The sequence below is a fragment of the Sarcophilus harrisii genome, chromosome 6 (genome assembly GCF_902635505.1).
Source record: "Sarcophilus harrisii chromosome 6, mSarHar1.11, whole genome shotgun sequence".
NCBI classification, from domain to species: domain Eukaryota; kingdom Metazoa; phylum Chordata; class Mammalia; order Dasyuromorphia; family Dasyuridae; genus Sarcophilus; species Sarcophilus harrisii.
In genome coordinates, this window is record NC_045431.1 from 116,746,634 (window position 1) to 116,760,976 (window position 14,343).

The 14,343-nt window shown below is 39.4% G+C and overlaps 1 protein-coding gene across 1 annotated transcript; it reads left to right on the plus strand.

Moving 5' to 3' along the window:
* The first annotated feature begins 4,214 nt into the window (after positions 1–4,214).
* LOC111721315 (storkhead-box protein 1) lies at positions 4,215–13,451 on the plus strand. Its single transcript, XM_023505829.2, has 3 exons — positions 4,215–4,693; positions 4,982–5,481; positions 13,110–13,451. Exons 2-3 carry the CDS (start codon positions 5,070–5,072, stop codon positions 13,115–13,117), a joined length of 420 nt encoding a protein of 139 aa, XP_023361597.1. The 5' UTR covers positions 4,215–4,693; positions 4,982–5,069; the 3' UTR covers positions 13,118–13,451.
* Positions 13,452–14,343: the final 892 nt, after the last annotated feature.

Here is a 14,343-nt window from a genome sequence, read left to right on the forward strand (position 1 = left end):
TTTCTTCCCTCCCTCCCTCTCTCCTTCTTCCTTTGTAGTACTCTCTAAACCTTTCTGAAATTATCCTGCTGATCATTTCTTATAGAACAATAATATTCCATAACATTCATATACCACAATTTATTCAGCCATTCTCCAACTGATAGGCATTCACTCAGAAGAAACTTATATTCTTAAGGAGGAGGATAATGGATAAAGAGGAATGAAAAAATGGGAATGTGGGTGGGAGATTAAGGGATAAAGGGAGATGAAGATACATGGCAGGGGACTGTGATATTGAAGTTCAAAACTTAGGAAGAGGGCTGGGAGGGAAATAAAGGCAGGCTGATGGGCCTAATGAAGGATGGGCTGCTTTGCAAAATGCGGGAACAGGAAGCATTCATCAAAGGAAAAAGTAGGATAGGGTCTTGTAGAGAAAGATTTCAGAAGGGATAGACTAGAGGGATGGTAGGCTGTTCCAGGGAGAGGAGGTTCTAGTCACTAAGAAAAACTACAGTTTGAGCTAGAGAGGTTATGTTTTTGAAATTTAGAAAGTCAAGAACAGACCTAGAAGGGAAAAGATGACCAATAAAGTATTGTACTTGTATTCGAGTCACCAGTGGGACAACTAAATGGAGATGTCCACCAGGAAACTGCAGTTACAGGATGAACATTCAGACATAAATGATGAAAATAGAATTAGATTGGCTATAGATGATTTTCAAGTTTAATTTATAAGTTGTAAAAAATATTTAATGACCTTTCTCTTTTTACTGTTGTTTTACTCACTAAATAAAAAAAAAAGTTTCAAGTTTTTATTTTTTCAGACAGAAGAAATCTACAAAGCTTCATTTGGACATGCCTATTTTTTATTTAACCGATTGGTTTCAGGCATGAAGCTTCTACTGATAATCATGGGTGAGCAATGTGTTTTAGGAACTTTGACAGAATCCTGGATGTTTGTAATTCTGTAATTTTGGGAGAGCTGGGCATGACACATTCACTGTCTTTTCAGTGAGATATATACCGCAGGGCAGAGCTTGGAAAGAGATCCTTTTAATTTAATGACTAACTAATTGATCTTGTCCTTAAAAATCTAAAGAGGAAGAGAATTTGTAGGGTCATTTACAATGTAGTCCTGTAATTAAAATCAGTTATTGCTGGGCCACAAGAATGAGCAACAAGATGCAACATGTGTAGAACAACTATATACTTAAGAGAATTAACAAAGAACTTGTGTATATTTTAAGATTTATCTCTATTGCTGCTTTTAGAAATGAAGAGGTAAGAGCAGACAACTCAGTAACTGTGGGCCTTTATTGGTTAGGTTTTGGGGTTTGTTTTTTCTTTTGACTCATCCTGTTTCCAATTTAAGCTGATTCTTTTGTCCTTATAAAACCTGATGGGTCCCTACTCCTCAGAGCTCATCATGTTAGTACTAGACCTAGTATGGGCACTGGATCAGTTCAACTTTAGCCCTACTGCAGCTCAGGACTCCTGAAATTCAGTGATTTACCAGACTCAGAAGTCTCTCCAGTGGTTAGTATTGAGGTATGTACCACCATAGTTAACCAGCTCAGTAATTTTTAACTATTGAAAGTTGGGGTAGGTATATCACTAGGCAATTATAACTTCTCGAAACTCAAATACCATTTGTGGAAACAGAGTTTCTTGTTATTGTGGATGCCTATTTGTTTTTACTAGGTTTCTAAATCTTCTGTGAATCTTTTTTCCCCAATAAGGTCTCATTTGTTTTAGTATGACTCATGGAGCAATGTTGTTACTATGAACAAAGTTTTGCTGGTTCTGCTCATTTCACTTTTTTTTTTACTTTAAAAATATTTTACTGATATCCTCTCTTTAAAAAAATTGGCTATCAGTTTCCACTGACTACCTATTTACTTGCATCCATATAAAGCTCTGCTTTGGGACAAATAAGTATAATTATATCTATATAGGTATAGATATAATAGCTCTTTATTTTTCAAAATTATATGCAAAGTTTTCAACATTCACCGTTGCAAAACCTTGTGTTCCAGATTTCTCTCCCTCCCTTTCCACCTTCCCCCTACCCTAGACAAGTAATCCAATATATGCAAAAAATGTGCAATTCTTTTATACATATTTCCACATTTATCATGTTGCACAAGAAAAATCAGATCAAAAAGGAAAAAAAATGCTGCTTATTTTACTTTGCATTAGTTTCTTGTGACAGATATTTCTGAACATATCTATGAAGAAGGAAGACATGCATCAGATAGCTAGCATTTTTTTTAAAGTACCTGCTGTGTATTAGGCATTGATTCTGTTCATAAATGGTACCTGTTTTAATATGGGCCCTGAACAGGGAAAAAGGGGATCAAAGCAGTAGATAAACTTATGACTCTCCTCTATAATGCCCCAGAAACCTCTCCACACTACCCTGAGAGCTCATTCCACTCCTAGACTTCACATACTTGAAGTATGTGACACCTCTGCAGCCCTTCTCTTTGATTGGCTAACTCCTCCCAGAACCTCCATTTTAAGGGGAATGACCTGGACACTTGTGTCTTCAGTCCTCTCTATGGGGTACTCTTAACTGTGCGCCCAGGCTTTCTCTCCAATACTCCTTCATTCCTTCCCACCCTTTCCAATTTCCTTTTTCTGAAACAAAAACAAGCAAGACAGTTCCTACCCTCTAGGAATTTACATTCTTAAGAGAGGAAGAAAAGGCAATAAATAGGAGCTAGAAAGCTGTGGAGGCAGGAGAGAAAGATCTCCTATGTTGGTGAATACTAAAGGAAATCTGAAATGGTGATCATTTATTCATTTAAAATGTCTCTTCTACCAAGGATCAATGTTGATCAAGCTTTTATATTTCTTGGGGAGAAAAGTAATGACCTTTTAATTCCAGTTTCCTATGTGCCTTTTTTTTTTTTTAATGTACTTTCTGATTTCAGGAATCTAAAAGCCATTTACATTATAGAACCCAGGACCCCCCACTTCCCTCTTTATGTTAAATGGAAGAAATGCCCTGGAATCAGGAGTGGGCTTTTTAGTACTCTTAAGAGCAGGTTCTGATTATTTTGTGATCATTCAGACTAGCAGTATGCTGTGAGATAACAGGGTGGGGAGTGGACAGAAAATCTTGCTTGGTTCAAGTCTGACTTAGATATTTTCTAGTTCTATGTAAAGGGGTGGGTAGGTGGCACAGCAGATAGACCACTGGATCTGACATCCAAATCCAGCCTCAGACCCCTACTACCTTTTGAATTTGCACAACTCACTTCACTCTATTTGCCTCAGGTTCTTCATCTGTAAAATGGGCTGAAGAAAGAAATGGCAAACCATTTCAATATTTTTTGCCAAGAAAACCCTGAAGAGGGTCATAAAGTGACGGAACTGAGATTAGGAGGGAACCTAGAGGCCATCTACTTTCAATTTCCTCATTTTACAGATTAGGAAAGTGGTGACTTGCCCAGAATCATGTCGGTAGGCAGGGGCAGGATTAGAACTCAGGTTGAAACTACAAATTGTAGATCCAATACTTAACAGTTGCTGGAATATAGTCATTTAGAGCCTTATTACCTCCAAACTGGACTGTCCCCCCCATCTGATTCTCCCCTCCCATCTCATTCTCTATTCACAGCAACTATCAAATTGATATTCCTAAAGCCCAGATCATGCTATTCTCTCTCAAAATGCTTCCCTTGCTTTATATTGTCTCTAGGATAATATACAAACTTCTGTTTTCATTTAAAGTCTTTATAATCTGGCTCCAATTTGTGTCTCCCCAATTTTTGTTAAATCACTCCTACCCATCCCCCATCCTTCCAATCAGAATTCCAGACAAACCAGTCTGTTGTTTTCTCATTTAAAATCATCTATTTCTCTATTCTGGTTCTTTTAGGTCCTGGCACAGTCTGTCCTTATGCCGGTACTGCCTTCCCTTTTTACTACGAACTCTTGGAATCCTCAGGTGCCATCTCTTTTTCTGATCCCCATAGCCGTTAGGGCTCTTTCCAAAATTACTTTGAACAAATTTTGTATTTTCTTATTTGTCCACATGCTATATTTTTCTCTCCCCCGAAATTTAAACTTCTCTACGGCCAGGTCTGTTTTGTTTTGTCTCCCAAGGGTGTAGCACAATGCCTGGCACATAATAAGGGATTACTTGTTGAATTGAATTGAATTATCCAATCACGTATCGGGGCATGTAGGTTCTAGGTGTTTGCGGTTGGAGATGAAAAGGATCGTGCCCAATTCCATTGCGAGGTCGGATTGATAATAACTTTTGGGAATCTTGGCCAAGGTGTTAAAATCCGAATGTCCACTGTTCTCTTGGGGAGGATAAGTCTGAAGTTTACAAGTAGTAGGGGGTTAGGGAGGATTCTGGCAGGGCACAAAGCTTGGAGTAATCTCTCCGGGATAGTTTAGTTTGGGAATAAATGCTTTCTAAGGCCGCTCGCGCTTTTCATCCTGTCTCCCCCAGGGCCTTCTCAACCGCGGGGACTTCCCTCTAGCTTTGGATTCCTACGGTTAATTCCAGGAGAGGTTTCCCCAGCCTTTCTGCAAACTGCCCGCCTCTCCGCTTTCCTCTCCGCCCCCTGCGCGCGGAGTCAGCCAGGCGCCGAGGGCAAGGCAAGGGCTCGGGCGAGTCAAGTTTGTGGGCCGATGCACTGGGGGACCGACGGTGGAAGATGATCGAGGGCCAGAAGGCCACCTGCACTTGGAGGTAACTTTCAACCGACTGACTTCCCTTGAGCCCGGAGAGGTTTTTCCCTTCTTCTGGAATGGGACCAGAGTGGCCGGGAAAGGGATTTCCCTCGGCGTCCCAGGTCTCTCCGGAGACTTTCCTTTGGAACAGGAGGAAAGGGGGCCGCAGGTACTGCTGGTGTTCTGTGATATAGCCTCAGTTAGGGTCGTCTCGCTGGGGACGAGAGAAAAAGGGAGCTTCTGGGAGGGGTGGGGGATAGGGAGTGGAGGTGGCAGCCTGGGTGTCACTCCTCATTTTGTTTTGCAGCCAAGACCCAATATCCTGTGGCTGCAGGAGCGGGAGGCGACAGTGAGAAGGGACCCAGCAGCGGCAGTCACCCCAGCACAGGCCAGCGATGCCTCAGAAAATGGATAAGTTTCTGCAGATCGCGCCTCATTCCCTAGCCATAGTCCTGAGCCAAGCTGGGGGGCCGGCTACGGTGAAACCTGCAGCCCTAGTGGAGCAGGGGGCCTCGGCCCCAGCTTTGGGACAATCGCAGCTGCAGCAGCTGCAGCAGCCGCCCCAGGGCAGGCAGCTAGCCCGTCACCACATCGGCTACGAGATCTTCGCAGACTTCAAAGCCGAGAACATGCAGCATTTCTGGAACAAGAAAGTGACGGCTGCCGTGGCCGAAACCTTCTTCCTGGGCTGGATCGACGAACAGGTCCTGCTGATCCAGGGCAAAGAGGAACACTTGGAGGCGCTCCGGGAAGGTTGGATGCGCCGGGCACTAAAACCCCCCACAGGATTCCTCATCCGTTGCCTGGGTGAGTATGGGGAAAACCCTGGCCGGGCACCCCGAGGTGCTCTGAGCTGTGACAAGTGTTGGACTGAAGTCTGCAGGGCCCAGGAAGGGAAGAGCCTAGTGCTCTTTGGGGTCTGTCTGAGATCAACCTGAGTGGTGGGACTTGGGTGAAGCCTATAATTCAATCCGACAGTTATGAAGCGCTTACTGTATGCGGAGCATCTTGGGGCCAGTCGTGGTAGTGGTCCCTCAGGGAAGGGTGGGATATAAAGTTTAGCTAAGAGTTGGCCCAAAAAGTCCGAACACTGAATTGGGGACCGGGAGAATAAAAATTTACCAATGACACGGTCTCTGAAGTTTACTTAGAAGGATGAGAGAGGGCCCAGTGAGTGTGTGCCCAGACTGGAATAGATGTGTGGGGTGGGGTGGATATGTAGTGTGTTCACCGTGTATCCCCAGAGTGAGGAGTTATAAAGTTAAGTCAAGACTATATGGTCCTGGAGTTTATTTAGAAAGGAAAGTGTGTACTCAGCCCCGAGATAGGTGTGTGGTGTGGTGTGTCTGTGTATAACAAGTGTTTATACATTTTAGACAAAATTGTGGCCCTGTTGTTCACTTAGATGTGTTTCTCCAGCCGTGGGGTAGAGGGGTGTGTGTGTGTGTGTGTGTGTGTGTGTGTGTGTGTGTGTATTCAGAGGATTATAGAGTTTAATCACGACGATGGTCTTGGAGTTTACAACCTAGACCAGAAAAATAATACACAAATATAACAACACACATGATTCCATTGAGATCCAATTTTCTTTGAAGTCTGAGATGGGGAGGCAGCTAAGATCCCGTATATTGTGTTTGCAAATGTAAAAAGAGATGTGAATGATGGCTGTTTCCAGTGGCTCCGCGCTGAATCTTTGCCCTCTCCACCCCTACAGGGGTGGAAATTCCTGCTTTCTTTTTCCCTCCTTCCTCACTCCTTCCTTCCGCTCTTACGGTGAACCGCTCTTTCCTCCTCCCCCATTCTCGGAGTTTGAAGAGTACTTTAGTTCTCTGAGGGAGGGCCTCCCGGCTGGCTTGGCGTGGGAGCTCCAAGTCGGCGGGAGCAGGTTCATCCCCTCACCTCCGCTTCCCCCCAAATTCCGCCGCAGGGCGGGGCCTGCTCTGCCCAGGTTCGGAACCGCCCACCTGGCCACTTGGGCTACTGACTTGTCGGGACTCTGGCATTCTTTGGGATCTGGGAGTTTTTCCTTTTCAGTGGGTATGTATGCACCTGTGCGCTCCGAGACCCTAGAATGTGGTGTGAGATTCAGGTGTAGGTGAACTCGCCCTCTTCCTGGGACAGCCCATTTTTTTGGCCCTTTCACCTCTCGGGGACCTGATTTCTCCCAATCTCCTTTTGGAAACGGGTCAAGCCACTCGGTTCCTAAGCGTCGGTGTTTCTATAGCAGACACAACAGAAAACTTCGTTCTGAAGGTATTCTATCTGCTCTAACTTATGTATTTAAGTTTCCTTTTGTATGTATTTGTATGTGTGAGGTTTCGGGGGGTGGGGTAGAGTGTTTCGATGTGGGAGGATAAGAGAGTAACCTGAGCCTCAGGTATTGAGAAAAAATGTAAAGAGGGAGGTTGTGGTAGTCCCAAGGACGTTGCAAATACCGAGTTGTGTTGAAGTGTTCCTTGTTTTTACACTACTTGATAATATACGAAAAAAAAAGTATAAATTTCTGGGCTTTTTTCATATAAAGATTTTTAGGTTTTATACTTTTACTCAGTTCTCGAAACTTTAATGAGAAAAGTTTAATAAAACTTAAGTTGAGGGTTTTTTTTTTTTTTTTTTTTTTTGGTGGTGGTTGGTTTTGTTTTTTAGGAAAAAACCCCTTCCCTCCTCATAAACAAGTGAAGAGGACTTACATTACTTGTAGAACGTGAGGTCAAAAGTTCTGAGTCTTTTCTTCACCCTCTGGGGCTTTACTTTTCATCCTTTATGATCCATGGGGCCATGGAGAACTCTTTTGTGGCATTTTTGCTTTTCCATATGTGTATAATAACAATATAGTTTTTCTAAATGTTTGCATGGTTTTTTTTTTTTTTTACAAGTCACACTTGAGCTGAACAGAGAAGAAAAGGTAGTAAAATTTGTGCTAAATTTTACCTGTAACCTGCAAAATGTTGCATGTTGTACAAGCCCTGGGTTTAACAGAATTCTTAATTGAGTCTCCGTAATTGAGTTGAAGTAATAGAATAACTCACATAAGTGGTTTTTAAATCACTGAGTCCAGATAATCTCAAAGTTAGAAAGTAAGAGTAAGGATGCTAATCTAATCCTCCTCAGCAATGGATGCTTAACCTGTGGTCCATATACTTGTTTTTGTTTTTTTTAATATTTTGATAGCTTTTTCTTAATATAATTACTTTCCTTTGTAATCCTATATATTTTATTTTAGACATTGAAAAATACTCTGAGAAGGGATTTGTGGGCTTCACCAGAGTGCCAAGAGGGTCTAGGAAACAAACAAAAAGCAAGTAGTTCTTTCTGCTAATGATAAAGAGTTTGCTACTTAATGAATCAACCAATTTAGTTTTTTCCTAATTGCTAGGAAATTCTTCCTTATGTTAGACTGAATTCTACTTTTTTCTTTCTGGATTTAAGTCAAATAAGTATGTTCCCTTTTCCACATGACAACACTTCAGATGATTGAAAACAACTAGCTTTGGACTCTTCTAAATCTCTCTTCTAGACTAAACATCCTGAATTCCTTCAAACTGTTAATAAGACATAATATTAATTGATTTCAGACATATCCTGGGGATCTGCTTAATTTTATCAATGTCCCCTCTACAATATAGCATCCAAGCTATACTCTAGAAAGGGTATGACAATTCAGGGGAAATATTGACTTCTTTGTTCTGATTTATTTAATGTAGCAAGCATTTATTATAAAGGTCATCTACTCTAGTAGATAGATAGTTGGCCTTACAATTAGAAAGACCTGAGTACAGATTCTACTCCTGTAATTTACTGATCATGTAACTCTGGGTAAATCACTTAACTTCTGCTTACAGAGACTGTGTGGGAAAGAGAGGGTCTATACCCTGTAATTCCATATAGCAATGAAATAAAAAGACCAGATTACATGTAAAGATAGTTTTCAATACTCTCTCCCTCTTTTTTTGGCTAGGAAATTGGGGTTAAGTGACTTGCCCAGGGGTCACACAGCAAGTAAGCGTTAAGTGTTTGAGGACAGATTTGCACTCAGGATCTCCTGACTTCAGGACTGCAGCTGAACCATCAACATTCATTTTTTTTAAGATTTTATGTCCAAGTTTTTTCTACTTCTCACCCTTACTTCCTCCTTCCCCAAGACAGCAAGCAATCTGATATATGTAAATGTATAAGCATTTTAAACACATTTCCACATTTGTCAGTTTTTTTCCAGGAACAATCTTAGCCCAGTAATTAATTTTTAGCAATACAATAACAGAATAACAATGTTGGTTACAAACATACTCTATATGGTTTGATGATTGCAAATGATGTTGGATACTACAAGTATGTATGAAGTGTGATACAAAAGGTTATTCTTGACACGACAAAGAATTGCCAATAATTCTAAACATTTTTTTAAAGAGTTTACTGTCTATAAGGCATATGCTGTGCTGGATATTTTTTTTTGGGAGGAAACAGTTACATGTTCCCCAAAGTATACTCTAGTGGAGGAATTAACACACATGATAAATAAATGTAAATTAGTTTCAGCAGAAAGATAATGTTAACAACTAGGGGGAATCAAGAAAGGATTGCTATATAAGGTGGCTCTGGAAAGATGTTAGGAAATCCAAATGGCAGAGGTTAGGAGAGAATTTATTTCAGGTATGGGGTTGGGGAATATTTAGAAGAGGAAGGCTAGCTTCTTCAAACGCATGGAGAGGAAGATGGTATACTGAATTCAGGAAGCAGCTAGAAGACAAGTATAACTGGAACAAAATGTATGAAAAGAAATGATAATTAACTCTGGAAAAATAAATTTGAGCCAAATTGTCAGATTATTATTATATGACATTGGAGGAATTGTATTTTATCTTACAAAGCATAAAGGGGCTGATGTAGATTTTTGAATGAGGTGTAACATGGACCCATTAGTGATTTAGGAGTGTTAACTTGGCAACTTTGATAGTTTGGGGAGGGGAGAAAAATCTCCCCTATCTCAGTAGTCCATGGGAGTGTGAGTAGTAACTGAGAGAGAAAAGGGGAAAGAGGTGGAAACCACAACTTGGCAGCGGATTGGTTTTAAGGGGCTGGATGAGGAAGAAGGAATCAAGAATTAAGGACAATTTTGATCTTTTGAGTTTTGGTGATTTGAAATATTGGTGGTTTCCTCAATAGAAATAGAAATTGGAGAATGCATGGGATTTGGTGGAAAATGATTTCTGTTTTGTACATGTTGATCTTGAGATATCAAAAGGACAACTGTGGAGAGGGAGAGATGACTCAGGGTACAGCTGGTGTTATGGAACTGGAGTTAAGGAGAGCAATTTAAGAATAGATATAGAAATTTGAGTCATCCCCATGGAGATGACTGGACATATACGACTTGAGTTCACTGTGAGAGAATAAAGAGAAAAATAGGAACTGGGATATATCTTTAGGGTGATACAATATTAATAAATGAGATATAGATGATGATTCAATCAAAGAGATTGAGAAGGAATCATCAGAATTCAAAATAGTGTCATAGACGCTAGAGGAGAAGAGAATAGAATGACTGATATGCTACTATCTCATCGAGGAAAAAAAAATCTAAAATATTGGATTTGGGAATTAAGAGATTGTTGATTTCTGTGGACAAAACAATTTCAGTAAAGGGTTAGATAGATCCATAGGCTGATCTCTCTTCTCTGTCTCTGACTCTCTCTGTGTTTCTCTGTCACTCTCTGTCTCTCTTTCTGTCTCTCCCTCCTTCTCTCTCTCTCTCTCTCTCTCTCTCTCTCTCTCTCTCTCTCTCTCTCTCTCTCTCCCCATCTCTCCCCTAGGCAGTTGGCATTAATTGGCTTGCCCAGGGTCATACAGCTAGTAACTGTTAAGTTTCTGAGGCTGGATTTGAATTCACTTCCTTTTGACTGCTCAGTTGGTGCTCTGTCCACTGCACCATCTAGTTGCCCCTCCTCCCATCTCTTTTCCCCTCCCTCTCTCTTTCCCCTTCCTCTTAGTGTCCCTTTCCCCAATCTCTTTTTCCCCACCCCATTTCTGTCACATCTCATTTTACCCTCACAATAACTTTATAAGGTCAATCAATCAGGCAGTTCATCAATAAACATTTAATACAATAATAAACAATTTATTACAATAAACAGTGACTATGTGCCAGGCACTGTGCTAAGACGTATACATTATTATTCCCATTTTCCATGTAATCAGGGAATTTGTCAGTGAATCCAGTCCTTATAAGCATATTCTGCTGATGTAATTCCCATATAGACTTCAGAGCAGATTACTGCAGGTGAGGAAACCAGTGAGCCCAAGTCATTTGCCAAGAGTCACACAGTCACATAGTATCTGAGGAAGGATTTGAACACAGGTCTTATTGATTCTTAATCTAGTGGATTTTCTACTCTATGACATATTTTATATTATTCAGCAGGTTATTAGCTCTACTCTTTCTGTTCTTCTCAAGCTGAGGTAAGAATCTTTGGATATCACATCACTTAAGAGCTTTAAGCAAGTTATTTTAACCTTCCCTGAACTTGTAAATTAGAGATGTGGGAATAACTGGACTCTGAGTTCCCTTCCAAATCCAGATCTATGTAGAAATTCTATCCAAATAGATATTCATATGTTAACAATAAATAATTACCACCTAAAACAGAGATAGATGTTGAAAAAAAGAATCCAAAGCTACCCAGAATTGCTTGATATTTGGGCTATCCTGGGCATTTTGATACCTACTTTCATAGTAGATTCCTTTTTATGCTAAAATTTGGCTTCTGTCTAAAATGCTGACTTATGTAAAATACCATTTACTATAAAAAACCTACCTGAAGTGATTAATTTATCTAACCTCTTCACTAAGTCTTTTTCTGAGCATTTTAGCCCATGCTCATTCATTCACTCTTTTCCCTGGAATACCTCTAGTACATATGCTTTTTGTTCCATGTGCCATGAATTTTGCTTCACCCCAACCCTCCCCAGATCATATGATATTTCATTTTTCATGTGTATGTGTTGAACCTGCCCAATGAGATTATAAGCTTCCTGAGGTCAGTGGCCAGGTTTCCTTTTCTATTTCTTAAAATTGTGCTTTTGACTTTACAGCCCAATTGCACTATAAGGAAACACATCCAAGGCAATCCCTATAGACTTTGAAAAGAAAATGTCTTCTGCATCTTGAAAAAGAACTATGAAGATTGAATGTAAATAAATGCATGCTATGTTCACTTCTTTTTTTCTCATTTTTCTCCCATGGTTTTCCTTTTGTTTTGATTTTTCTCTCCCAACATAAGTCATGAAGCAATGTTTATTAAAAATTAATTATAAGGAAACCCAAAAGGGGTTTAGGATTAGTAAGTTAGGTGGTGCAATAGATAGTATTCAGGACCTGGAATCAGGAAGAGTTGAGTTCAAATCCAGCCTCATACTTATTAGATGTATGATCCATGGCAAGTCACCTAACATCTTTTACCTTTCCTCACCTGTAAAAGAAAGTACTCAAATTACCTTCACCAAGAAAATTCCAAATGGGGTCACCAAAAGTCAAACCCAAATCAACAACTATAGCAGCTTAGGAAATTGCAGAATCATGTGACATCCCACAATGTACAGTTTTTCAAGGAAATGTGTATATTCAAGAAAATAAGAATTCACATAATTTTCTTATATATTGTATACATTCTTGATCTTTTAAAACATGTGAATATTGCTCTAAGCCATAGAAAATTCAAAACTAAAATGTTCCTGTAACTGGAAACCTTTTTAAAAAATAGTTGAAAGTAAAGTGGTAGGAGATGTTTACTTTGTGGCTTATTTGGTAAATAACACACCAAATAAGACTTAAAACCACAAGAATCAGAGTGAAGGAGCTCAGATTTTTTCCATTTTAACCTTAGGAATGTAAATGACTGAGGAATTTTAATTCCAAACAAAAAATGCAGGATGGCAAAAGGACAAAATGGGCCTTGTACAACTGACACAGACATGTAGAATAAAAAAGCCTTTATTTTGGTTTTGCCTAAAGGAATGTTTCCTCTCCTTTAGAACATGATTCTCAAAATTCAAAATTTAAGAGCAAGCTATGGGGAAAGGTCTTTTCAATACCAGTTATATAATAATCCTTTATTCAAATGAATTTGCTGGGAATTATACAGAGATCATATAGGTCAGGGATTCAGCTTATTTTCCAGTTATATCAAAGATTTTTGAAATGGATTATTCTGTCATGAATTCCTCAGAAGTATCCTTCATGCATCCAAACTTAGGCATTGAGTGCTTTATATGCTTTATATACACATAATATTGTTGTTATTTCCCCTTTGTTTTTGAAGAGGACAAATGACTTCATGGGATGATGTCTTGACTTGTGCGTGACTTGTATGTTAATTGTGTGAATTGGTTTAAAATTAGGGAGAATTGAACAAAGTCATCAGTTTTACTCTTCCTTTCAGATCATTGAAGTCCAAAGGCAAGGTAATGGCCTGAGATGCAGTGGAATGACTTCAGTCTTCAATATCTGGCCAAGCTCTAGGAGCTCCATAGTGCCTGATGCAGCTGCCTTTTTGGCTAGTGGAACAAATTATTCTCATCCATCTATTCCACCGGGGGAAATCTTCAAAACATGCTTGGGATAGACATTCCCTTGACTCCTCAGAGCACAGTGGCACAGTGGATGGAACACCAATCCTGTAGTCAGGAGAACTAGAGTTCAAAGCTGACTCCAGACCCAAATTAGTGATCCTGAACATGTCAATTAACCCTGATTGTAAAAAAAAAAAAAAAAAAAAAAAAAAGACATTATCTTGTGATATCAATGGTCCTCTTCAAAATGAAGGACAAATAACAAGTAGAACAAAAAGACAAAAAGACCCCCTCTATGCACACAATCTCTGGATCTCTCACCAACATGTTCTCTGATCTCCCCTTAGCTACAAAATACTTTTTATCATGCTTAGAACTATTTCCCATTACTTATTTGATTACCTTGAAGACATAATCTTCAGGGTAGATTACCAACTTTCACACTTACATACTTGCTAAAATAGTTTTCTGACTACACACATTTCACATTCTTCAGTTTAGTAAAAAAAGTTGAAATATTTCCACAGTATTTTTCATGTAAAAATTCTAAACCTGATCCTGACATTAGAAAGGGAATGAAACGTAGATAAGACCACCAAAGCTTATTTATTAATTTGAACCTGAGTTTATACAACTGCAAATATCATTAACTCTTTTCTTGCAAGTAGAATCAAATCATAAGATCACAATTTTAGAACTGAAAGGTATCTTAGAGGTCATGGACTCCAATTTCTTCCTTTTATAGATGAGGATATAGAGACCTAGACAGATGATATGATTTGCCCAAAGTTATACTGATAGGAAATTGGGAATGTAAGAACTAGGATTTGCATAATTATTCCAAATCCTTATTCTTTCCCTACTGAAATCATGGTCCTTCTTATATTTTCATTTAATTTCAAAGCAAGATTCTAGTTGAATTCTGAAGTAAGGTGTTTTTTTTTAAACTTTGCAACATATTTTTAAAAATTATTAGTTTTTGACATTTACTTTGATAAGATTTTGATTTCCATTTATTTATTTCTTCCTCCTCTCACTCTTTCCCAAGATGACAATCAATCTGATATAGGTTATACATCTACAGTCATATGAAACATATTTCCA

Bases quoted from the DNA above. Each gene is read 5' to 3' on its own strand.
- LOC111721315 (XM_023505829.2), top strand. From the start codon at position 5,070: ATGCCTCAGAAAATGGATAAGTTTCTGCAGATCGCGCCTCATTCCCTA.